The following is a 27307-nucleotide window of genomic DNA, read 5'->3' on the forward strand; positions in this document are numbered from 1 at the left end:
GGACTGGACTCGCCAGGGCAGCCTTTAAAGCTCTGGCTCACCAGGCTGCACACCTGACCCGTGTGAAGCCAGTGTCTCAGGGGTGGGGCCGCAACAGGTATTAAAGCTCCAAGGGTGCTCCAAACACACCAAATCTTCGAGCGGCCTCTGCCTCCCTGACTCCTCACAAGCAGACTGCAGGGACAGTTTGCCAAAAGTGACTTTAGGGAGATCCCACTGGCGGGAGGAGAGCCTGGCATATTTAATACTCATTCTTTTGGGCTCCACCTGACACTGCTGAGGCACTGGCACTTTAGCTAGGAGGCTCAGGATAGTCTTTGGGTCAGCAGTCCACCCGGGGAAGGCCCCTGAGCCCCGGGTCCCGTGGGCAGACTGCTGTGGTGGGTGGGGTTTCTGTGCACATTGGCCACGCAGCCGACGCCACGGCTGGCCAGGTCAGGCAGATCTGCTGTCCACACTGACTGCATGGAGCTGACGCTGGTCACTTCCGAAGTCTGCTCAAAACTACTGACTGTAAGTAAGAAAATCTTTGAGCTTATGTAATACTATTAGGCAGAGGAACTTCCTCCCCGCCCCCGCCCCCCCCCCCCTTTTTTGAATGGCTTGCTTCACTTCATTAATGTCCTTCGGGTTCATCCATATTGTAAGAAATGGCAGGACTGCTTTTCCTTAAGGCTGAGTAATATTCCTTTGTGTGTGTGTTTGTGGGTGTATACCACATTTTGTTCATCCATGCATCTAGCACCTGGGTTAATTACCTTTTTAGCTATTTCGAATACTGTTGTTATGAAAGTGGATGTGCAAATATCTCCTGAAGACCCCAATTTCAATGCCTTTGGATATGTACCCAGAGTGGGGATTACTGGATCATATCATAACTCCACTTTTAATGTTTTGAAGAATTTCAGGATTATTTTTCACAGTGGCTGCACCATTTTACATCTCCACCGATGGTGTTCCACGGGATGCAATTCCTCCATATTCTCGCCAGTGCTTATGTTTTTTTAATAATACCTGTCCTAACTAGTTGTGAGGTGACATCTCACTATAGTTTTGACTTGCATTTTCCTGACAATGATGTTGCATGTCTTCTCACATACAGTGGACCCTCAAGATACGACTGGCTTGACATACAAACAACTTGGGTTAATTAGGTTAATGGAAGATTCATCTGCCTCTTCTTATCTATAGCGGGTACCCAGTTAAACATCCAGATCTCAGATTATTGGCTTAGTTACAACAAGCCCTTGGGAACCAACTGAGTTCATAAGTCAAGGGTCCACTGTACATTTGTTTTTCGCTATTGAACTGCAGGCATTCCTTATGCATTTTGGAAATTAATCCACTATCAGGTATGTGGCTTACAAATATTTTCTACCATTCTACAGGTTGCCTTTTCATCTTGTTGATTGTATATTTTGACTTTTTGCCTGTACTTTTGTTGTCATATCCAAGAAATCACTGACACAACCAATGTTAAGAAGCTTTTCTTCTAGGAATTTTACAGTTTCAGATTTTAACTGTTGAATGAATTCTTTAATCCATTTGGAGTTGGTTTTAGTGTGTGGTGGGGGTCCAATTTATTTTCTGTCTCTCTTTCTGGTTATGCAGTTTTGCTTTTTTTTTTTTTTTTGGTACCAGGGATCGAACTCGGGTCCTTGCGCTTTCAAGGCAGGTGGTGGAACCACTGAGCTAAATCCCCGGCTGGTTATGCAGTTCTGTTGAAGAGATTCTTTCCTTCTTGTATATTCTTGGTACCCTTGAGTGTAGAGTGTGGGTTTATTTTTGGAGCCGAGAAGTATTTCTATGAAAATAAAATTTCCCATTTAACTGTTAGATAGATATAGTTTATATAGGAAAACAAGGTTAAATGCTAAATTATTTTCCTTTAGATACCAGTTTTCAGAACAGTGAACTGGTTACTAGCATCCTCAGATGTAATGATGTGTGTAATTATTTCTGAGTGTCATTCTTCTTGAGTTTTACTGTATTTGATGTGTTTCCTGATATTTTAATTATTATTAATGCTTCAGTTGTTCCTCTGGCCCATGGGATCCTCTCTAACTGGGCTTCTGTGGTCTATGAAAGCCTCCTTGATGTATCTCAAGGTGTTCTAGTTCACCTTCTGCCTGCACTGTTCCTAACCTAGAATCAGCTATTTGTCTAAGAACCTCTGGTTTCTTTTGGTGGAAAATGGCTAATACTGAGTCTTCAGGTGCTCACTGCTACTGATTTGTCATTATTTCTGACCTTTCAGTTCTAAGCTCTCTAGCTTTTGTGCACCCTGTCAATACAGGATTTTTACTTAATCTCTTTAATTTTATATTTATCCATCCTGTACACTGAAAATCATAGTTCCTAATAGCATTATCATAACTACTTTATATGCTTTGTCTTAAATTAAGTGCAATAGTTTCAGACAACTGATCCATTACTAACAGAATAATGATAAAACAATCTAAGTATTTTTTGGTAGTTATTTTGTTATATTTACTATTAGGGGCATGCATTGTAATTGCTTGAAATAACTCCTCTCTGCATGATTAAGCTACAATTTGATAAAAGTTAGATTCATTTGTTTCATTTTTCCCTTTGAATCCTTAGTTATTACATTTTCCATTTCTAAATTTAATGTTGTAATTATGTAAAATACTTTGTTCCAAAGTCAAGTATATAACATAAAATAAGATAGTTTAGAGAAGTCTGATTTCTATCCCACTCCCCTCAACCTCGTCTGCCTCCCTGCCATATGTAACTGATATCGTCTGAACGTTCACTCCTCTCCCTGGAGTTCATACCCTCAAAGCGATGGTGATGGGAGGTGGGGGTCTTTGGGAGATTGTTAGGCCATAGGGATGAAGCCCTGGTGAATGGGATTAGTCCCTTTATAAAGGAGACCTGACAGGGCCCTCACCACTTCTGGCATGTGAGGACACTGTACTAAACCTGGAAATGGCCCCAGAAATAAGACACTGAATCTGCAGATGCACATTTAACACACCCAGCCTTTGGAACTGCGAGAAATGAACTGCTGTTGTTTATAAGCCATTCAGTGTGGTATTTTGTTGCAGGAGTACTGAGTAGGACTGCAGCTACTTCACTTTGATGATTTATATTTTAAAATTATTTTTTATAAATTTTAATAGCATGTGTGTATATCTGAATAGCCTTGCCTTCTTAAGTAAAAGGTAGCAAAACTCATGTTATTCTCCTCTTACCAGTGCACACAGTATTCTGGGGAAAACTCCTATATTGGTGTGTGTAGATGCTCTTCACATACCTGTGTAATGAGAAGAACTCAGTCTTCTCATGACAGCAGGGATGATTCCAGCAGTCCCTACTACGAAGCCTTCCGATGTTCCCAACATTTCATTCTTATGAACAGAGCTACAGTGCAGAGCTCTGTGTGTGCATCTTATGTTTATGGAGTAGGTTTCTCCAAGTGAGACTGGGGGCAAAGGCAAGTGTAGACATTAGACACTGTGAACTGTCTGCAATTGTAGGTGGAGGTAGATCAGCTGGACAAGGCTTCTTGCAGGCACATGTTCTTAGCCAACTTTATCAGTGGACTGAGTCATACTAGACATGAGTGCGTGACCAGCCAGACCACGTTCTTACTTTCTTTGCTTGAATGAAACACAAGAGTCCTGCAAGTTTTTTGGCCAGGTCCTTGGGACCAGCACTCTTGGGGCCTCGGCTGTGCTTTTCTGGCTTTGCCAGCTCCTTGCAATGTCTCGTCCTGGGCTTCTACCGGAGTGAAACTTTCACACGAAGTGTTCACTGAAGAATCAAAGACTAGCGTCTTAGAAGAACAGGTTCCGTGACGCGCATGTGTGTCCGTTTGCTGGGGACATTTTTACAGCAGACTTTGGTTCACAACCTGCTTTCCTAGTTATGCTCTGGGACAGTGTGGTGAGGGCAGGAACCTTGAGTCCTGTTTACTTCTAGGAGCTGGTGCCCCACCAGGACTGGAAGGACCAAATTATCCCGTGTAAAATCAGGTTCCAAGGCCATTTGCTGGGCCCTGAATTCAACTGCGGTCCCTAGACTGTTTCAATTATGGAAGGAATACATTGTTTTTAGCTTTGGACACTTTTTCTTAACATCTGTGGACAAAGGAGTTCTAACCTTCCAGTTCTTTAGGTATAGCAAAGCTATACCAGTGTGGGCAGATGAAGCAGCACCATGACCTCTAGTTTCTGTGCCTCCTGTGAGTGCACAAACATAACACACATGTAAACTCTACTTACTTCACTCCACTTTATTCTGGATGTGTATTACAGATAACACAACTCATACATAGCAGTAGACATTGAAAACTAAGGCCATTCTGTGAGTTATTTTTAAAACTTGGTATTCTCCACGGAATGATCTTTTAAAAAAACGGATTACCCAAACCAAGATTCTCTTCTGAAATAAAAATTTAAGGTAGATCCAAGAGAATTTTAGGGCCATATTTAATCTGAAGCTCATCGTGAGACAAAACCACTTTTGTCTTCTACAGCACAGATAACTCCAAGGGGCCACTAGCTCAGCCATGGGCTGTCTGCTCCATGTTACGACGGAGAAGTGTTTACCCACCACGGTGACCAGTGCTCAGAGACCATGGTCCTCCTAGTGAGGAGCAGAGACCTGACCTAAGACACGTTGCAGAATTCTTGGAACGAGAAAAAGAAAGGGACCCATAACTAAGGCACTGAAAGCACATTATTTCGATAAAGAAATGTAAACAATTTAACACCGACAGGCTCCCTTCATTAGTCTTTACTGTAAGAGAACACAGGGGCTTCGCCTGAAGTCGGGTGAAATGGGAAATGCCGCCCTGTCTGCAGCATTCAGTCCGGCTGCCCATAAATGATTCCTCCAACATCAGATGAGATCGGGTGCGTTCAGGGTGGGATGGCTGGAGACCCATGACTCTTGACATGGTGCTGTAGAAGTCATTTCAAAGCAACTTAAGTGGAAGCTGTTATCACCCTATCATCTGCATTTCAAGAACACAACAAAGAAGAATTTTATCAGGAACCTTAAATGATTAGGGTCTTCAAAACATCTAGTCTTCAACCTTGTTCTTTGAATTTTAGAAGTACTTTGTTTGGCCTGTGTCATGAGAGGAGTCTGTCACCTCGCCAGAGCTCCTCTTGTGGGTTCAGATTTTAAATAAAATGGTTCATATTATGAGTAAGCCACACTTGGTATACTTAAAACTTTTCAGAATGGGAAATCTGGCAAGTGGACAAATAGCACTGTGAACATTTCCCCTTCAAAGTACCACAAGTGCAGTAAGCAGGAAGCGCCTGTCTGCTCCGGGCGCAGCGGGGGACAGAGTGGCAGGGTGATTCCTCAGGGCCGTCACAGCTACTGAAGCGACCTTCATTTATACTGCACATTTCAGTATCAATCTTAACTATTCTAAGCTCCAAATCATTAACTATATTTCTTTAAAAAAGTGGACTTTCATGCAGCTAAATTTATGTGTACATAAATGCAACTGTAATTTTTAATAAGCCTTACTGTCAAAAAGGGACTTATTTCTAATTCTTAAAGCGAGTACAATGTCTACATTCCCAATTTTAGTACGTTATAATTATGAATTTTGGGTAGGTAAAATAAAATCTCTAGTTTATCTTAAATATGTTTGCTGCTATTAAAAGAAAAAAAGGTTTTCCCATTTAAAGATATCTGAGTTAGAGGCCACTCAATTGAATGGGAGTTAAAGGACTAAAGAACTGGCCGAGCCTGCAGGAAAAGTAGGGCCCTGTTACATACACCTTTCCAGTAGGAAGCAGTTCTTCTCTTCTGTCTGGGACAAATGCAATCCTCATTGTACAAACTATTTCCGCGTTTAAAAATAACCCAAGGACGTTTTAGAGCTTAAATTAGAAGCCTCTTTCATTAAGAGAAGGGGGAAAAGGTTTGTTTTGTTGTTGTTGTTTTTAAAAGAATACCTTTAAAAACCATGAAGTTAAATAGCTGGCCTGGGAGCGGAAGTGCACAATGAGTAATTAGTAAGCTCCTGGTAGGATTGAAAACAGCTTTGAAGAAGCGTTAACTGTGGGCTGGTGTGCTTCAGGAGAGGCGCTAGTTAAAACTCTCCCAACAGAAACAATGTGTCAACAGTGCTCAGTCCCAGCAAGCGCCTTCTTTAAGACTCTGCTAAGCAAGCTCACAATGCCGTGTTTACCTTTCATCACGATGCGTGATTCAACTGTTAACAGTCACTGTCAAGCGATAAAAAGAAGGCTTTCGTGCCTAAAGAGCACATAAGACAAAAAAAGAGTAAAGCTAACACATTTGCTAACAGCTAAAGACTTTTAATTGTCTTACATTTTTAGCAGCTCTGACCAATACCCCTACTATAAGACCAAGGAAAAGCAAAACAAAATAAAACAAAAACGAGGAAGGGGCACACGGCTCCAATGGAGTGGAAATAATGACAATACGCTTCTTTGCCCCAGAAGGGGACTGGTGCTGTGGGTTTGTGAATTTTCCAGTGACTGCAAATGACAGAAATATTTAGCAGAGTTGGTCAAAAGTGGGTTTAAGAGAGGAAGCCTAGGGGTGGAAGCAGTGCTTTTGTTACACTGAAAATAATTCCTTTTGTGTTATTTTGGTTTTAAGAGTAAAACTTATCCAGGCTACAGGGTTGAATACTTTAGGATACACCATTACTGCTAGATCCCCATGCATATGTGGAAAACACAACCTTCCTTTTTTGGTAGGTTTTAAAGAAATATTTTACAAGATAGTTTGCATCTACAATAATAGAACGTTCTTTTAAGTGTGCCTTTAAAAAGGTATGTGACTGGGCCGGGGATTTAGCTCAGTGGTTCCGCTGTTTGCCTCAAAAGCGCAAGGTCCAGAGTTCGATCCTCAGTACCAAAAAAAAAAAAAAAAAAAAGTATGTGACTGCACGTATACCATTTTTAAGAAAGAAACGCGCCACCTGCCAACAAGTTGTAAGGACCCTAGCACTAAGCATGCAAGACGGAGCGTAAGTGAAGAACTTCAACTCAATTAATTCCTATGTTTTAAAATTCAAATGAAGATTTCAAAGTGGACAGCCTGTGGTTGCTCCCTGAGGCATGTGCAGGTGTGGTTTCCAGAGGGGAAAGGGCACAGGTGGTCCTCTGACAACTTAGCACAAGATACTGGGACAGATGAGGGGCTTCCTATCAAAATGCCTGATCAGTTAGGGACCAGAGTTAGGGACCCTGCCTTAGGGAAGCATGGGTGGACTTGGCTGGTGTAGAAAGGGTGTGGACAGTGCTCACTGAGGAAGCCTGGGTGCCATCTGCCTGGGCACCTGGAGGACGGCCGCTTGCCTGCAGGAGGGTGTGCAGGGCAGTTGCATGCCAGTGCGTGCTGGGCCAGTGCTCTGGAGTCCAACTTGCCTGTGGTCTGGGGAGTCATCAGGAAAGAGGATTGGGCCTTTGGGAAAATCTTGTGTGTACCTTGTGTGTTAACAGCCTGATGACTGTTTGGTAATGCTCGGGCCCGAATTATCTCACAGCAATTGATCCCTGCTATGTACGCGGCATTGAAGTTACATTCAGAGGTTTAAAAAGAAAATTGTAGCAATATTTTTTTCCACAAAACTAAGTGCAAAATATCTTTAACAAATAATGACATTAAGAAATATCTGACATAGTCATGCAAAAGTGCATCTTAGTTTACAAAGACTTAGAACATTTCCAAAATATCCCCTAAGTTCGACATTGTGAATCTTACCATCTTACTCATTTTTCCTTGAGTTTAACCGTGGCTGCTTGTGTAAAAAACGGTAGCATGCAAGTTCAATGATTTCCAGACCACCAAATATCCTCTCTTGTAGCACGAAGATGACAACGGTAATGATAAAGTACCAACGAGCAAGACTATACAGATATATGAGCAGGCACATGGCAGGGCTGAACAGGGTCCAGTAGAGGATGGACAGCAATTTGACCACAAGGACCCTGAGCTCAGACTTGCAAGGTGGGATTACACTCTGCCCAGTAAAATGAAAGTTCTTCTCCCCTTGGTAGAAGGAGCGCAGCCTCTCTTCCTTCTCCTCCCACCGCTTGTGGCACCAGAGTTGCAGGTCCTCCTTGGACGCGGGGAGGGTATCGATGGGGTAGCGGTGGACGTGGAAGTGGATTTCCTTGGGGAAGTTTCCATGGAGGAGGTGCTTCTCGGTCTGAGGAATGTTGTGAGGATACGCCACGGTGATGTCGTGTACAGCATCAAGGTTCTTACCTAGGTTTGAAAAGAAAGAAATATCTTTGGGCTAGCAGTGATCAATGGGGTGCTATTGCTGATTCACGCTGCAAGGCAGAAGCAAAAACTGAAAAATGAGGACACAGTGAACCGTGATGAGCAAACAGAGCTATAGATACAGTACTCTGTTCCTGGCTGCTGGGGTCAATATTTACCCATCGCCCACCACCCCCACCATTTGCTAATTACTGCAAAGGCTTTAAAAAGATATGATCTCCATTCCCAGAAACGGTAATCTGCCATTCTTGAGCTAAATGGATAAGCACATTAGGTCCAGTTTAAGATGGAGAGCCATGGGATTTTAAATAGAGAAGCAAAGATTGCCCAGAGGGCAGTGACAACAATGGTGTGACAACCATGTCTCTTTGTGTTCAACACGGTTACAAAGAACTGATGTGGACAGCAGGCAACTGGAGGGGGAAGGGAGTCATGGCAGGGGTAGTTTCAGGCATGATCAAAAATATGTTGACTTTCTGAATTAAAAATTTATCACAGTAAAAGACACACAGCCGTGAATTCCCTTCAAAATACTTCCCCCCACTTTGAATATACTTATGTCACTATTCTATCTACTTTCTGAAGCAGTTCTGGAAGTCCTCTTTCATGAGTGTCTCTACTTGCCTTGTTTGTGGTTTCCTCGATGCCCTGAATTGATTAAAAATGTTTACTTTCCATGGCATTTTGACCTTGGGGAAGAGCCAGAAGTCACACAGTGCCAGATGCAGTGAGTAAGGTGGATGAGGACAAACAGTAAGGCTTTTACTTGACAGAAATTGCCATAAACATTACAATTGATTCAGGATAGCAACACAGCCACAAAAAGACATGAAAGGGGACTTCCACCAGAGCTGTCTGAGAAGGTGGCAAGAATGATGGGATAAAGTGAGGGGAGTATGCTGAGGGGGATTAATGACAATGGGTCTTTTACTGTAATACATTTTAAAAATTCTTATTTAAGCATTCACTGAACGTTCTGATCACATCAGGGTGTCTCTCTTGGATGTACTCTTTTCCTGTGCTCTGCTTCACTGCCATACAGTTCACTCTTCTGCTCCACAATGCACTTCCATCATGATGTACGTGCCTTGGAGCCAAGTGACCATGGATTGAAACCTCTCAAACTGTGAACCAAATAAACCATTTCTCCATTCAGTTATGTATGTCAGGTACTTTGTTCCAGCAATGGAAAAGTGACTAATATGGAGGCAAGGAGGAGCAGCAAGGAGTGAATGTGCTTGTTTTTGGCTTAGAGTGCTGAGCAGGTGAGGTGATGGGGGCCATTTAATGGAAGCTGTATGCAAGGATCAGGGAAGTTAAGTATTTTGTCCAAGGGCACAGGACTGAACACGCTGTCTTCTGTACTGTGTTATCTTCAGAGGGACTTTTGATGACTTCAGTTTCTTATAGAACTTGCTAGTACAGACAAGACTAATTTGTGGTGACAGAAATAAGAACAATGGTTGCCTGTGGAGGTGGGACATGCCTGGGAGGGAGTATGAGGACATTTTCTGGAGTGGCAAACACTCTAGATTAAAGGTGTGGGTTACATGATGCTCCATCTGTTAGAATCCTCAAGTGACTACACAGGGAGCATGCCACATCCCTGGAATGGTTAACTGCTAACTCACCTGCATTAAAAATCAAGTCAGTTTTTATAGCATGAATCAATACTACCTACTTCCTAACAGGTCAAACTCTCCCTGACTATAAAGTTAGTCACGTTCCCTAGTTGAGGGTACCCTCCACCCGCAGACCCCCTGCATCTCTGCCATCCATACCCAGATCCTCATGCTGGTTGCCTTACCTCACCTCTATCCTTTTCTTCCCACTTTCTCTCATGGTGGAGAAAACGAGATGTCTTTGTCATTTTTTCATGCCAATTAGGAGTTATATTCCCATGGCATTTACTTTCAAAACTCCTCTGCAACCAGTTTCCACTTCTGTTTTCTGTCCCCAACCCTTCCCCGCAATTGGGAGTTGCTGGCTGTCACACACAGCATTGCCCACAGCCTTGACCCATCAACTTTACTCGTGCAGCTCCTCTATCTTTCTACTCGCTCTATACCGCTCTCACATCCAACCTCAGAATCCTGTGACTTGGTCTTAATCTAACCTTAAAATAGTCATAAGTTCCAGCCTTTCTGCCACATGTGGTTTGTAAAGCTTAGCAATCAAATATTTACACTCATGCATTATTGGAAATTGGTTTCAAAATGGTAAGAAAAGTTACCTACTAGTTTTATTAAGAAGTGAAACTGCTCCTTGTTTGTTCTTTGCTCTTGACAACCTACAGGTTAAGGGTGTGTATGTGCGTGTCCCTCGTCTGTTTGTGGGGTTATAATGTTTAGTATTTAAGCAGCAAGTTTTGAGACGATGATGGCACCACCGACAGGGACTGTCCTTTGCGAAGAATTCTAGCTTTTCTGTGGGCAGAGCCCAGAGGGCTGTGGAGGCGACCAAATCCTGGCCCAGCCTCTCGAACGCAGTACTTAACCTCTCTGTGGCTTACTCGGTTCATTGTATCTATAAGTACCTCAGTGCATGGTTGTAAGCGTTAAATAATATACATCAATCCACACACAACGGGATCTAGTGCACTGGAAGTGCTCAGTGAACACCAGTGGCTGTATCATGGCTCATCTGACTACCAGGTCACGGCCAGCCTTCACTCCAGCAGTAGTTCCCACAGCCATACCGCATTTGAATCCCCTCTCTATGCTACTCTCTGAGCATTACTTGCCTAGGCCTTGAAGATGCAAATAGATACCTACTGATTTCACCTTTCCACTCAAGTGTTCAAACTACTGTTTTGTTTTGTTTTTTATACAACGGCCAAAAAATTTTCCATTGGCTTCAAATCTACTTTTCCCTGAACATTTGATCTTAGCTTCCTTCAATGATTAGCTCCAACCCTAGAGTCCTAAGAAGTGTTCCTCGCCTGCTCTGAGCTTACAGCACATGTGCTGCCGACCCCTTCGGCCCCCTTCTCCCATGCAGCTCAAGAAGCAAAGACCACATCTCTGCCTCCTCAGAGCCTGGCACTAAGGAGGCTCCAGAGACATGTGTCTGATCTCCCCACGCTGTCCTGGGCACATGGATTTAATCTTAGCATCTGCTACTATAACTTCTGTACTCGGTGAGAACGACTCGCTGCATGGTGTGTGTTTTTGTTTGTTTTTGTACCTTGGGTTCTATGGCTCTGAAAGGATTACAACAATCTTGGGTAAGGATATTCACTTTACCGAAGAGCAATATCCCAAAAGTTTCTTATAAACTGCTTGTTTACAATTTAGAACTTTGGAATGATTCAACATAATTAAAATACTATCTGTTTATATGACAGGGAAGTACAGAACACCATTATGAAAGGAACCAAAAAAAAGACAATAACGTGAGGAGGCAGCTGGGGGTACAGCTATCCCCTCATGCTTATTCCCAGGGCTCTGCTGGCCACTTATACTTCCCTTCAGGTGAGAGATCAGAAGCCTAGTGATCCATTTCTGGACTCCCGTCACAACGGAACATAATGAAATGTACTTTCAAATTCTTGTTCCTTGAATTTTTCTAGGTAACATATATGAATTTCATGCAACAATTTAAAAAATTTCAATCTTTGGCATAAATGGGTTAATGCCAAAGTGAGGAAGGAGGAAATGGGAGAAAGGTTTTACCATTGGAAGGGCAGTGTGTGAGTTGTCTTGATAATTTTTAAACTATATAATTAAGTGAACAAAGATCTCCAGATGACACAAAGCCACAAATGACTCCATGCTGCTGAGCAGGCAGGCCCAAGTCAATGCAGGTTGGACAGCTGATTCCACATCATCCTGTCCAGACCTCCCAGCCCGTGGGCTCTAGACCAAGGGTATCAGTACAACCAGAAAAGTGAGCTCCCTCTTAGGCAGAACAGGCAAAAAGTTAGCATGGCTTATGTGGCTGAGTTTATATGTACATGATGATAACAAAACTGGAGAGTCAAGAAAAGTTAAGATATGCCTCAGGGTGTGGTCATACATGGCTATAATCCCAGCACTTTGGGAGGTTGAGGCAGAACGATCACAAGTTTGAGTCCAGGCTGGGCAATTTAGCAACTTAATTAGACTTTGTCTCAAAATAAAAAAGGATGGGGGCCAGGGATTTAGCTCAGTGGTTCCGCGGCCTGCCTCGCAAGTGCAAGGTCTCGAGTTCGATCCCCAGCACCAAAAAAAAAGTGCCTGTGTCACTAACCAATAAGGCTGAAATGATATATATTCAAAAATAAGAAATTCCTAAAATTACAAAGGATTTATACTGCCTCTAGATCTTTTGGTAGGAAAACAATAGATGAACTATGCCAATTACAATGACTGGCATCAGGGACACAATTTTTAAGATCTCACTGCTTTCAGATGATTTCAATGACAAAGCCTAGATGCCAACTACTTGTCATCTGCTATATGGGGCTTAGAAAAGGGTTTTAGTTTCAGATACCAAGTCTATTGGAAAGTTTTATATGGTACTTCATTATTTTATAAAACTGCACTGTGTTAGAACAGCTGCACTCACTTGGGCCCACAGTTATGCCCATGCCAAAGCACTTGCTTTAACATTCCAATTCCTAATTTTTAGTCTCTGATACTGAGGGGATCTTGCATACAGTATTTTACTCATGTTTAAGTAGCCAGTAGAAGTTTAAAAGCTACGACTGAATTTTGCAAATGTAATATCCAGAAAAGAGTGTTTCCAAGAACATCAAGTTTGATCCATGATGATTAGAAGACTCCTACCTAATATGAAAAGCTCCCTGGAATGGGAAGATGGCGATATCCTTATATGTTGTATGTTTACAACAAAAGAAATGAAAGAGTGCATATTACAATGAAGAAATCCTGGTCTGCCCATACCTGCTAAAGCATCAGGTTTAACTGTATAGTTCAATGACAGAATAATACAAATGAAAGTATTTTTTTAACCTAGTGATTTTTAATAGAACTGATAACAACTGTAACTTTTCTTTCCCCATTCTGTAATCAAATATAGGTAGAATATAGAAAAATATAATTTATTTTAGATTTTAATACCTGCTTTAATTCAAATACAAGTCTAGTCTTCTATTGGCCAGATCTAAATCCATAAATTTAACTACGTATACTGGAAATTTTTACATAAAGTAGCTTGTCATTCAAGATGAATTTGTGTTAAAATGTTGAAGGATGCTGATTTTGTACATCTTTTTAGATTAAAAAAAAAATCACCCAAAGAAGATAGAAGCTGGCTTTAGTAACTAAGCAATCATTTACCAGCACCGACTCGTAATCGTATATGGCCAATAATACAGCATGACAAACATATTAGAACAGTCCCGAATGGAACGATTTGGACATATTTACACTAAAAATACCAATAACCAAGACACCTTTCAGCTTTGAAATAAAAGAGTATGCATGAATCACTTGAAAACCAACTGGCAATAAGGCTCAAAATACTGTGCCATCTTCTTTGGTAGAGAAAGTCTTAGTTTTCTACTTGGAGCATTATGCATCTTTCCTTCAGTGTAAATTGAGCACTCATGGAACAAAAGCTGGAGCCTGACAACTCCTTGCTCTGCCTCTTACCAGTTCTGTGACCTTGGCATGTTCCCTGTAAGCTTGTCTGTAAATGTATCTCAGTACCTGCCCTCATTCTGTGGGTTCTGTGAAGACCAACTAGGATAAACACTTCTAAGAGCTTGGAGCAGAGCCTGGCACACAGTACATATGTGCCTGAGATCTTCTGTTGCTGTACTGACATGATTCCTTGTTATGGCTGTGTTTAGATGTCCGCCCAAAGCCTCAGGTTCTTCCACCAGGATTAAGGGTGTGAGTGCTACCTACCTTATGTAGTCTGAATAAGATAAAAGGGGCAGAAAGACACTGTTAACTCTCTTGTTGCCTTTGCTACCTTGTGCGTGCCATGTTGTTTCTCCTCTGCGATGCCTGTCTTCCATCCCTGTCTTGGAGCCAGCCAATTATGGACTGAAACCCCTACAAACTTTGTTTTTGTGTTTTGTTTTGTTTTTTTGGTACTGGGGATCAAACTCGGGTCGTTGTGCTTGTGCAGCAGGCTGAGAAACCACTGAGCTAAATCCCCGGCCCCCCTGCAAACTTTGATCTAAACAAACCCTTCCCCTTAACTTTGGGTGTCGGGTATTTTGTCTCAGCAATGAGAGAAAAGTAACTAACACATTCCTCCAGGTGGGATACCACTGCTAGCACTTGAAGCATTAGGGTCCTACCATTAGCTTCCTTTGTTCTCTAGATTTCTCATCCTTTGGGAGAAATAGGAACACTGTAATTTACTCTCTGAACACTCCACTCCTCTCAGGACACGAACAAAGCCATTCCGAAGACCGACCGTGGTGGGGGGCTAATTTCTCTCTGGCATATGTTCCTGTGCACCCCAAAAGCTCATTCTTTAGACACATTAAGTTGAGCACTGATGTTAAATCCTCCCATGGTATTTAGAGTAAAAGCTGATGATTTGTGCTCTACAGTCACTGCTCCCCCCATATTCAATCTTTTTTCTAAGTAAGAACTATTCTGGACTTAAAAATCATCCACCTGGACACATGAAATTAAAAATGGTATTTTTATGAACATCTTGCTTACCTGACCTAAATTTACCTCTTTACACATAGTTTTAGAGACATGTATTTTTCAGACTTTTGTTGTGAATCTGTTGAATGTTTTGTATAAATGGGTAAACCCTTTCAATGCTGAATCTCTCCAAAGAGCATTGGTTCTCTGTATCTTCAAAACAGTTAATTTAATTTTCGAGACAGAATAAAGGTATCCGACATGTCACAATTTGACAACGAGGACTTAGGAGATCATCAAAGGCAAGATCTGAATAACAGTATGCACTTGGCAAGGCCAGAGTTTGAAAAAAACAATGTCAAATTTAAATCACGGTTCTTGAAACTCTCTTAAATATAAACTGAATCTTTTTTTTTTTTTTTTGGTACCAGGGATCGAACTTGGGACCTTGCACTTGCGCAGCAGGCACCAGAACCACTGAGCTAAATCCCTGGCCCTATAAACTGAATCTTAAGTGTCCACTTTTCATAGTACTTATCTACTATCCCTTTATTTCACTGATAATGGCTAGGCTGAGTCAATGTTAATTTTAAGATTCTTCTGTTCAAAGGCCTAGAATTTGCAAGCTGTATTTTGGACACACACAATGCATTAAAAATACAAGTAAAAATAATGACACTACTACATTGAACTTTGTAGCATTATAAACATTGATTTCTCCTGATCAGGCAACATCTTGGTACTTCAAAGACATCTTATAAATGATAAGGGCATGGCCCCTCAGCATCCTCAACAGTTCCTTAGGGACATATATCAAATCCTTTGCACATCTACTTTCTAATTCACTTCTCCCCCATGGTACAGAAGCCTGAGCTAAGTAAATCATGGCAATCCCATTTCCTTTTGTGTAGGAACAGCTTTGGAATAGGTTCACAACTCGAGTTAGCATAATGAGGTATGCATGTATGTGCATGTATTTCTGGGGCTTTTGGAGAAAGCTGTCATGCTTCCAAGAAAATGCTACAAGATCTGCGTACAGTATGAAGCCAATACCATAGAGGTATCTGGCCCTCGTTGATATGGTTAGATGACAAAATCTAACTCTGAAACATACCCCACTGCTAAATTTCTAGTTGTATGGCACATTTCATTTTACTACTTTGGAGCCTGTCTTGACTCGGCTTTTTGCTATAAGCCAAGTATTCTCATAATGGTGGTGGATCAGCTGGTAGGAATTAAGCATCAATTACAACTTAACACAGAAACAATAGCATTTCTACTGTGGAGGAGGGTTTCTATTTCCTTCAAGTGGTCACCCTAACAGTATACAAATCTTTGATTTATACATAATATAAACCCTCAGGGAAACGTTTCTCCAACATCACTTTAGTGAGTCATACTTTATTTCAAAGTCTACTTTGGTTCATGTGTAGACAAGTCAAGTCCTTTCAAGACTCGATGGTATTCACCTTGACCAGCCAGTGCTGGAAAACATATTTCTCAAGCAAATGTCTGGGCTTATGATAAACTGCAGATATTTCTACATGTGGGTTTTTGGGCTTATTTGAAGAAAAGTGAAAGGCTCTTTTTTGATTCACATTTAGAATTTTTATAGAAGTTATATTAGCATTTTTGCTTTTTTCATGATAATTTCTCTGAATTAACCTTTAAAAACTATAGTAAAAAAGTTACTAAACATAGATGAATGCAGGTAAACTATAGAAGAAAAAAAGAGTGACACAACCTGATTTAATTTTGGTACACCTTATACAGTTATTTAGCACACAATGAGATTTTTTGATCCATAACAAGCTGCATATATAATGGGAGCCCCATGAGATTATACTGCCTAGTCAGACCACAGCCATCTTAGTTGGTGTATGTATACCCTAAAATGTTTCTGTAATACAAAACTGCCTACTGATGCATTTCTTGGAAAACACCTCCATCATTAGGTGATGCATGACTTAACATCTTTCCACTCCTTTTTGTTCTCAAGGTGTATGTGACCCATATACATGCAACACACACCTATTGTTAAAGAGTAAATTGTGTTCCCAAAATTCAAATGCTGAAACCCTTCTCCTAATGTGGCTGTATTTGGAGATAGAGCCTTTAAAAGTATAACTGTACTTAAATGAGCTCACAAGGGGGTGAGGACCTTTTGAGATAAGGAAGAAATACCAGGATGTTCGTGTACACAGTAAAAGCCATAAGAAGACGTAATGAAAAGAAGGCAAGCCATAGAGAGGCTTCAGGGGAACCCAGCCCTGCCAACACTGTGATCTAGGCCTTGTGTCCTGCAGAACTGTGAGGGAAGACATTTCTGCTGTTTAAGCCACTCAGTCTATGTTATTCTGTTTTATGCTAGCTCTGGATGACAAAGGAAGAATACACACACCCACACCCCATTTGCCTTGAAAAAAGGTCTACAAACGGTAGACTAGATTAGTGCGATTTTATAATTTGTTTTTTCATGCATCTTTCCATTCATATGATTAAAGATTCTTGAAACATTTTATGGATACATAATATTTGATTAGATAGATTTAAAAAACTTTAAAAAGCCTGCTGTTTGCAGATATTTGTTTCTACATAAACATTTAAATGGATATGCTTACAACAAGTGATAATGCTTTTCTAGGCTAAATTCCAGTAAGTCAAATGCCAGATAAAAGAATATAAGCACCTGAACAGTCTTTTGCTACATATGGGAAACTGACTCTCAGAAAAGTCAATTTAAATACACATAAGAAATGGATGATAGTGCTTTCTTTTTCACATTTTAACTAATGCTGGTATGGTAAATTTTTTTCCAGTTCTTGGGATTGAGCCCTGGGTCTTCACACTGAGCCACATGCCCAGACCTTTTTCACTTTTAATTTTGAGACAGGCTTTCCCTAAGACATTAAGGTGGTCAGGCTGGGCTCACAGTTTCTATCTTCCTGCCTCAGTTCCCAGAGTGCTGGGATCACAGGTGTGCCGCCACCACCTCCAGCTCTTGTACTGTGATTTTTAGAAAGTTCCCCAAATGTATCACTTTATTTTTAATGTTTTTGATTAGATAAAACAAATTTATAGGCCATATAGACTGGTGATACTCTCTGCCTGTTTAAAAATACAGTTACTTGTCATATTCTTATGGATTTATGTGTGCTTTACATAGTGAAGACATTTATCGTCCATTATATGCTGTAAATATTTTATGCTAATTTTGCCGCCTGACCACCAGTGAGTTTATTTTGTTGGATTTGCTCCCCTGTGAATGCAGTTTCATTTCCTTTACCCATTTGATAGGGTATTTATTCTCCTCCAGTCAATTTGCAAATCTCCTTTTTAATCACAGATTATTAATCTTTTGAACATTGTGCTGAAAATTTCTTTTAAAAATCCATTATCTCCTGCCTTTATTTATGGGATTTTTTCCAATACAAGTGTCTATATGCCTCTTCAAGAAAATTCCTTTCTGTTACAGACTGGTGATTCCTACTCTTGCCTCCTCTGCTCCCACGTTGTGTGTGCATTTTATATTTCTCTATCAGATGGAAATACAAGCTAGCTCTCCTTTCTTCCAAATAGACAGCAATCTTTGCAGGTGCTTTGATTAAAGAACTCCTCTTCTCTCCACTGTAGTGAAATACTAAGTAGGTCATATAATAAATGCTCCAACTATGTAATCTACTCTCCTTTTTCTCTTCTGCTCCACTAACCTGGATTTCTTTCTGCTTCAAGACCACACTGATTTTCTTAGTGCCTTGACATACAGTAAAGCAAGTAAGCCCGTATGTTCCTTTTCATGGGCAACTATTTTGCAACAGAAACTCTTAAGAGTTTAATTCAATTCCAAAACAAGTACTGCATCTGCCTCCAAAAAAAAAAAAAATTACAGATAGTAAAGGAAACCAAGAGTAAATAGAGGATTTCAAAGGACTATGAAAATATGAACCTACACCTATCCATATGTGATAAAGTAGAAGATTTGCCCTTTATGTAGACATAAAAGCCAAAACAGATTATGCATGTGCATATATTGAATCTCAGAATGATCTGCTTGATAAATATCTGTGTTCAATTCAAAATCATGTTAAATATCATTAAATTTTGCCTATTTTTTTCAGTAGAAATTTAAACTGTTTTCAGTAGACATGGCAAATTTCACCACCCTTATAGCTACATTTGTGTACAATGCTTTTCCTCAATTCTAGGGATATTCCACTATAAATTATGAAGTAAAAATGGACAACAACAAATAGAACAATGTGCTGTGTGAGGGGAAAGGACAAGGGCTCCACGTTCAAACTGGTTTCGTTTCCAGGACCTATTAAGCATAACTGCCACTTAAACCTGGTGCACGTGTGCACTGTATTATTGATACATGGGCTTTTTTAGTCTATACTCTGAAAAATTCCTGTTTTGTTTTCATTGTCATTCTTTAAAAGAAAAAATTGTCCTAATATGTGATTGAGAGAAGACAGTTAAAATTGAGCCTGAAAACGAGCAGTATCAAAGTACACTATTTTACCTTATGCTTGGCCTCAACAAATTTATTTAGATGTTGCTAAAACACCTGGACATGGATCAATAACATTTAAAAAAATACTTAGAAGCGTTACTACATGCCTAATCTGCTAATGTTCTGGTTTTGATATAAATGAGACCAGAGACAGCACATTATTACAGCTGCTACACTTTGACGTGAGGACTAAAGATGACTAAGGACACACTTGGATGTGACTTACTGAGTGCCTACTATGTATGAGCCAGGCATTATTCACTCAACAAGCTGTCTAGCCAGCACTTAACCATACCAGACAGAGCTTTAGACAAATCTTTAAACAGATCAAATATCTTTGCCTTTGTGGAATTTATCAGGGTCCACAGTCATGTTTAAATATCATACCAATGCTTGAGATCTCATTCTGCTTAACAGCTGTAGAAACTAAGCCACAGAAAAATTAAGTCACTTGCTGAAGATCATGTAAGCTTGTAGTCGTTCTGTCTAACTCTATGTCCTTCCTCCTATGCTTTTCTACTTTCTCAGAACTGCATAGTAAGAATGGGAGCTAAAGGGTCAGGCTGACATGGTTTTGCACCCAGCGTCAGTGAACTTCTGCAAGTTATTTAATTTCCCTGGGCCTCAGGGTTCTCTCTTCCAAAATGGGAATAATGTTTCCCTCGAAGGGCTAGGAAAAACAAAAGGAGTTTGTCAGCTAGCTTGTAAAGGCAAATTATGTTAAACTATATTTTGTTAAAGCCTTTCATTTGTACAGAATTTATTTCATCTCTTCAAGTTTCTAAGCTTGATACCTAGGAATCATCCTTATGAAAGAAATCAAAGACCTCTTCTCTGAAAACTATGGCACTCTGAAAAGAGAGATTGAAGATGATATTAGAAAATGGACAGATATCCCCTGCTCCTGGGTAGGAAGGATGAATATAGTGAAAATGGCCATACTTCCAAAACTGCTATATAGATTTAATGCAATTCCAGTTGAGATCCCAGCAGCATACTTCATAGACCTCAAGAAAACAATCCAAAAATTCATTTGGAACAAGAAGAGACCCAGAATAGCAAAAGCAATTCTAGGTAACAGAGACATGGCTGGGGGTATCACAATCCCCAACTTGAAACTATACTACAAAGCTACTGTGATAAAAACAGCATGGTACTGGCAAAGAAACAGACCTGAGGACCAGTGGAACAGATTAGAAGATGCAGAAACAATGCCAGACACACTCAGCCATCTCATCTTCGATAAAGGAGCCAAACACCCTCGCTGGAGGAAAGATAGCCTCTTTAATAAATGGTGCTGGAAAAACTGGGCTTCAACTTGCCAAAGATTAAAACTAGACCTATATCTCTCACCATGCACTAAACTAAAATCAAAATGGATTAAAGATCTAAATATTAAAATAGAAACTCTGAACCAGTTGGAACAGAGGTTAGGTAGAACCCTTGAAGACATTGGTGTAGGAAAAGATTTTATGAACAAAACCTCAGTTGCCTGTGAACTAGCACAAACAATCAACAAATGGGATCTCTTCTTATTAAAAGGCTTCTGCACAGCAAGAGAAACCACCAGCAGTGTGAAGAGACAAAATCTTCACCTGCTCTTCCTCAGACAAAGGTCTACTATCTTGAATCTATAAAGAACTTAAAAAGATCAGACCTCCCAAATTTAAAGACCCAATCCAAAACTGGGCATCTGAAATGAACAGACATTTCTCACACAAAGAAGTAGAAATAGCAAATAAATACATGAAAAATGTTCAACATCACTGGTCATTCGAGAGATGAAAATGAAAACAAGGCTGAAATTCCACCTCACTCCAGAAAGAATGGCTGCTATCATGACATCAACCAATAACCAATGCTGGTGGGGCTGTGGGGAAAGAGGAACCCTGCTCCACTGCTGGTGGGAGTGTAGACTGGTGCAAGTACTGTGGAAATCAGTATGGAGATACCTCAAAGAACTAGGACTGGAAGTCCCATTTGATCCCACTATTCCACTGCTGGGGATCTTCCCCAAAGAATTAAAAGAATCATACCACAGTGATATATGTGCACCCATGTTCATAGCAGCACAGTTTGTAATAGCTAAAACTTGGAAACAGCCCAAATGCCTATCAACTGGAGACTGGATCAAGAAAATGTGGTTTTTTAATAAAATGGAGTACTACTCAGCCATAAAAAATGAGAAATTAGAGACATTTATAGCTAAGTGGATGCACATTGAGGCAATACTCTTAAGTGAAATAAATAGGACACACATGTGTAAATACTGAATAGTTTCTCTGGTGTGAGAAACTGAAAGTGTAAATAAGGACTAAGTGTATAATAGGTAATGTGAAATAGGAAGAAAAGGGGCAAAGGGGAAGGAAGTGGGAGGGCTAGGGGAAAGGAGAGAAGGGAATGGGATTAATATGAGAAAATGGAAAAATAGGAACAAAATCTTTGTAAATCGGGAGGACTGGAGGGGTTGAAGGGAGGGCTGGGCAAGGGTGAAAAATAAGAACCAAGAAAGACTATGTAAAGATGCAAATTTCCAATGATGAATGTCATTATATTGTATACCTAAAATGTACCAATGATTAGAATGAATAATCAATAATGTAAAATAGGAAGAAAAGGTCCAAAGAGGTAGGAGTAGTGGGAGGGGCAGGGGAAAGGAAAGAAGGGAAAGGAAAAATGTTGAGAAATGGAAAAAATGGAAATAAAGTCTTTGTAAATAGGGAAGGGTGGAGGGGTTGAAGGGAGGGCTAGGAATGGGGCAAAAATAAGAACCAAGATGCATTATGTAAAGGTACAATTCCCAGTGAGAAATGTAATTGTGTTGGATACCTACAATGTACCAATAAAAGAATTTAATACATTTAAAAAAAAAAGTGCATCATGCATATGTTCTGATTAACAGAGTTTTGCAGGCATTTTATAGGAACTGAAGCTTATGTAAATCTCTACCATCCATTCCTGGACAACACTTAATTGATCAGCTTACCAAACCTGAAGGTAGCCCTATCATCTACTTTGTGGTGGCCCCCTAAACTACAGTAGAAGGTCTAAATTACAATCTTGTAAACCTAGCAAATACAGTATATGGTAGTACCAGTATGGCTTAAAACTGTAAAAATAGGTCCTGAGTCAAAATCTAATGTTACTACCCTACCAACTTTAGTGACTTACATGATTTTGCATATGACACAGAGTGTTCTCTATAACTTCATTCTTTTCTCCTTTGGGAAGAAAGGTAAATTTGGCTGGGGATAAGGTTTCGTTAATGAGATGTAGGGTAAGTTCTTGTTGTCTTCAGGAACAAGACAACTAGACAGCAGAAGGAAATGTCTCTGGTCTCAGGTGGGTTTTGCCTTTCCTTGGCCCTGGGTTCTGCACCTAAGGCAGTGCCTAACTGTTTAGGCTGTGTCACACCTCCAGGCCAAGCCCTCTCCTCAAATGACCCAGGTGTCATTTAAGCTACCTTGTTTTCAATCACTTGGAAATCAGAATTCCCGTTCAGTACTGTTGGCCTCAGCCTGAGAATTGAGAATCTTATTAAAGCAAGATTTATTGGATCAGCCAAGACTGATTCAAGCATGGCTGTAGGCATTCCAAAGCAGAGTCTGTTAATCCAAAAGTCCCTCTTGCTGATGAAAGGCATGTGGAGAAATATCTGGGCAGGACAGAATAGGCATCTATTCTGCACTGTTTCCAGCTCATACTACCCGCCCAAATGACCAAATTAAATATTCCACCAAGGACGACACTTCATGGCCTTTCTACCTATTAGTGGAAATAGTCATAATTCCCTCCTCCTTATCCGTGTGACTTACAGGCCTCACTAGAACAAAGAGAAGTGGTGGTGGTAAAAAAAAATACAGACCGATCCAGGGTCTATTCTAAAGTCAGAATTCTCAAACGCAGGTGGCTTGTGTGCCCAACTCTTCACTGTGCAAAAGCTGCCACCAGGATGGTGGGGAAGAGATAATCTGATGGAAATGTTAACTTTTCTACTGAGAGGAAAAGAATCAGGTTACGTGTAGCTCAACAGCAAGACAGCCAGTCTCTCATTCTTGCAAAACAGTAAAAGAACAGTAGGCTCTATTCTTTACACAGTGTATAGAGTATCTTTTGAAGTTAAAAAAGAGAAAATACGGATTTTATATAATTCAGAAAGGTTGAATTTCAAAGAAAAGAGCAGATATACTGTTAACACCATGTATCATGTTGGTACTTCTGGCCAAAATAGGTTACATTTTTTGCTTTTCTTTGGTTCTTCCTTTTTCTTTCTTTCCTTATTTCAGACAGATGTTAACATTACACAAAACTAGAAACCAACCAAAGCATTCTAATCCTTTTTAAATGATCAGAATTCCATGCAGGGGGCAGTCTCTATAAACTTCAGTTCTTGGTTTTGAATGGCTGTTACTTGCCTTATGTTCTTCCAGAAAGAAAATTCATTTGTTTGTTTTTTGCAGACCAAAGAATCTAGAATCAATTGCTGATACAAAGAGGAACACTTTACATAACAATATCCTGTGTCTTTTATTCCTTAGACAGGACTGATTAAGGACTCTTCTAAACATTTCCCAAACTTTACCTACTAGAAATTTCTATGCTGACGATATTCTCAAGGCAAATTCTCCCCAAAGCAGCAATACAGTGTGGACCAGTAGAGGTTGGAGGTGTAAGGATGAGTTTATTTTTTAATAAAAGGTTTTCCTCAGAAAGTAAAGGTTAGGGCTGATAATCTAGCCCAAATGTTTACTAAATAACTGCTACATTTGAGCAGCAGAAGGGGTGGAGTCAAGGTTGAGGAACTTTTCAGGTAAAATGAGTATTAAGAACCAGGCTTCTTTGGAAATACTCATTAGGAGACAAGAGAAGGGAAAATGTTCCCAACTAGAGATTAGTTCCTTTGAACTGGCTTATGTCTTGGTCCGTTTGGACGGCTGTAATAATTTACTGTAGCCTGGTGACTTAAACAACATATATTGTTTCTCACAGTTTTGGGACTGGAAAGTCCAATATCAAGGTGCCAGCAGATCCTGTGTCTGTTTGCAGATGGTCCTCTCTCCAGCCCCACCCCGTCTTTTCTCAGAACAGTACTAATCTCATTCATGAGGGCTTCACTCTCAGGAGCTAACTAGTTCCAAAGGCCTTAGCATCTGATGCCATCGCACTGGGGATTTAGGCAGCAACATAGGAACTCTTGGGGGACATGAATATTATCCATAGCAACATAAAACTATCACTACCATCCTAAATGAACTTCCTGCATAAACTGTTAGAAACGTGGATGAATAGCTACTAATCTTGAAATTTAAATTGGGTTAAATACATTCGGAATGAAAACAAGTATTTTTAAGAGTGTTGAATAGTATCTCCCCCAAAATTTATGCAGACTAGAACTTCAGAATATGACCTTATTTGGAATAAGGTCTTAATGAAAGGACAGAGATAAAATGAGATCATGCTGGGGCTGGGGATTTAGCTTAGTGGCACTCACACCTGCCTCGCAAGCTCAAGGTCCTGAGTTCGATCCCTGGTACCGAAGAAAGGAAAAAAAAAAAAAAAGAGATCATACTAGACTACAGGATGCTCTAAATCCAATGAGGATATTTTCGAAGAGACAGAAAAGGCTATATAGTTGACTTGGCCACATGGAGGTAAAGGGAATCATGCAGGGACAAGCTGAAGAATCCTAGGGACTACCAGTGTCTGGAACAGACAAGGAAGAAGTCTCCCCTTGAGCCTTGGGAGGCGCCCTCGACTCTGGCTAGCACCTTGATTCAAACTTCTGTCTTCCAGAACTAAGAGAAAATTAATTTTCCATTGTTTTATGCATCCAAGTGTGTGGTGACTTTTTTATGATAGCCTAGAAGACTAACACAGTATACATTAAGGAATACAGTACATCAAGGATTATTTTTTTTGGTAGTCTTGATTTGAGGGAAGGAAATTCTTCTAAAATTTTACAACAGTTTCGGGTTATAAAATAGTAATCATAAGACAAACTGAGTTTTAAAAAAACAAGTAAAATGGGCTGGGGATTTAGCTCAGTGGTTCCGGTGCCTGCCCTGCAAGTGCAAGGTCCCAAGTTCGATCCCCGGTACCAAAAAAAAAAAAAAAATCTCTTAAAAAATAAGTAAAACTGGAATTAACATATCACTAAAGGAGGTATATGAAAGGTAAATAAGCCCAGGAAAAAGATATCTAAATTCATGCTTTTAGTTATTAAGGAAATAAACCATCGAGAAGGCTGTATCAGGCTTTGGTGAGGATGTGAAAACTGCTAACTACAAGTTCAGAGTCAGAGCCACAGTGACAAACCCGAGTCTGACAGTGGTCCAGCAGTCACGCTCTTAGGTTCGCACTCAAAATATGCTCACAAAAACCCTGCTGTGCCTTTGCAATTCCATACATAGTACCCCAAGACCAAACACAACTCAAATGTTTATCAGTCCATGAAGAGGTAAACAGATTGTGGTGTATTTCACACAATGGAACACCTCTGAGGAATCAATTACTGATACGTGCAGCAATATGGATGGAATTTAAAAACTTGCTAACGGAAAGAAGCCAGATCCAGAAAGCTACACTACATACTACGTAATTCCAGTTAGATAAACACTTAGAAAAGGCAAAGCAGAAAGCAGCCCAGGGGTGACCAGGGCTCAGCAGACGCGCTTAGATGACGAGGGGCATAGGAAAGAACTTTCAGAAGAGACCTAGATTTTGACTATGGTGTTAGTTATGTGACTCTGTATGTCAAAACCCATCTAATTGTACAATGAAAACGAGCACATTTTTACAGCAAGTAAATTCTAAAAGCTGGGTGTTTTTTTTTTAAAGCTTCTCAAATACCTGCCAAAATCCCAAATCTGTAATATGTGCAATAGCCTAAATAGTTTTATGAAAAGTTGCTTGGATTCTCAAACCAAAATGTTAGAAAACAAAGTATTTAAACTTTGAAACAAATCCAAATTTTATTCATATTTACTTTTTTTATTTTTTTGGTACTGGGGATCAAACTCGGGTCCTTGTGCTTGTGAGGCAGGTGGAGGAACCACTGAGCTAAATCACCGGCCCCATATTTACTATTTTTAATGGTGTTTTTGTTAGCATTTTATTGGAAACCATATTTTCCTATTCATTTAAATAAACATATTGACAAGCTCTGCATTAGTTTTGCATCATTTTTTCCCCTTTCCTGGCTAATGTGCAATATAATTAAGTGATTACTCTTAAGTTCAACCTGACATTTTACAATTTTGACCATCTTAATTTCTTTCAGTCACATATAGTTACCATATTTTCTCGTTACTATCTACAAAGGAAAAAGTGTCATTCAACATACTACTTTTGAGTTATAAATAATTCAATTAGAAATGACATGGGAATAAAAATAAGAAAACTGAGAGACCATGTGCCTTGAGATGGGTATTTTAGAAGCCAGTAACTCTCATCTATTAGATTACCACAATGGAAGTAGGGTTTCAGGTTTATCAAATAAGACCCCCCCACAAAGCCTGCAAAGTCTTCAATGCACTCACAGCAAATATTCCAATGTGGCATTAATCTATTTAGGAATTCAAAGTAGGAAGATACAGTGTTGCTTTTAATCAAAACTGCCATCTAGAACTGGTAGCATATTTATGAAGTAGTCCAACATAAGCCACTGCTAAATATACTACCTCTACCCCAAACAACAGTCCCTCCACATACTGCAGCAGCATTCCCCAGCAGCTAACCACACAGTAGGGTGTGTGCGACAGCTTGTATGAGTCACCGTGTCGAGCAGTGGCTGCGCAGAGGAGGCAGCCTGGGCAGAAGTGTGTATGGGGCTAGCCGAGCGCACCGCTGCTCTCCTTCCTCTCTGGTGCCTCTCCACGTTTCCAGCAGGGAAAGGCCTGGTTCTTTATGTGAGCTGATCACCTGATTATATTCTGAGGTGCACAGATGAGAGTCTAAACTCTCCAACTCAGTCTTAAGACAC

General features: G+C 40.3%; 1 protein-coding gene and 1 long non-coding RNA gene across 8 annotated transcripts in view; one reads left to right on the forward strand and one right to left on the reverse strand.

Moving 5' to 3' along the window:
* Window positions 1-145: 145 nt before the first annotated feature.
* Window positions 146-27307, forward strand: part of LOC110347935 (uncharacterized) — a 107053-nt gene continuing 79891 nt past the window's right edge. Inside the window, exon 1 of the long non-coding RNA XR_015453207.1 lies at window positions 146-513. This is a non-coding gene — a long non-coding RNA (uncharacterized LOC110347935). The remainder of the gene's footprint in view (window positions 514-27307) is intronic.
* The window catches only part of Lclat1 (lysocardiolipin acyltransferase 1), a 103117-nt gene continuing 80056 nt past the window's right edge, over window positions 4247-27307 (reverse strand). For 3 of the 7 annotated variants that reach the window (XM_021253686.2, XM_021253685.2, XM_021253684.2), the window contains one exon: window positions 4247-8238. In XM_021253686.2, the coding sequence (XP_021109345.1) occupies window positions 7736-8238 (503 nt within the window). In that variant the 3' untranslated portion in view covers window positions 4247-7735. The remainder of the gene's footprint in view (window positions 8239-27307) is intronic. The other 4 variants (XR_015453205.1, XR_015453204.1, XM_004839252.4 and 1 more) reach the window with 4 other exon arrangements.

The sequence above is a fragment of the Heterocephalus glaber genome, unplaced genomic scaffold (assembly GCF_053883595.1).
Source record: "Heterocephalus glaber isolate CG9 unplaced genomic scaffold, H.glaber_assembly_v1.0 deba00001457, whole genome shotgun sequence".
NCBI classification, from domain to species: domain Eukaryota; kingdom Metazoa; phylum Chordata; class Mammalia; order Rodentia; family Bathyergidae; genus Heterocephalus; species Heterocephalus glaber.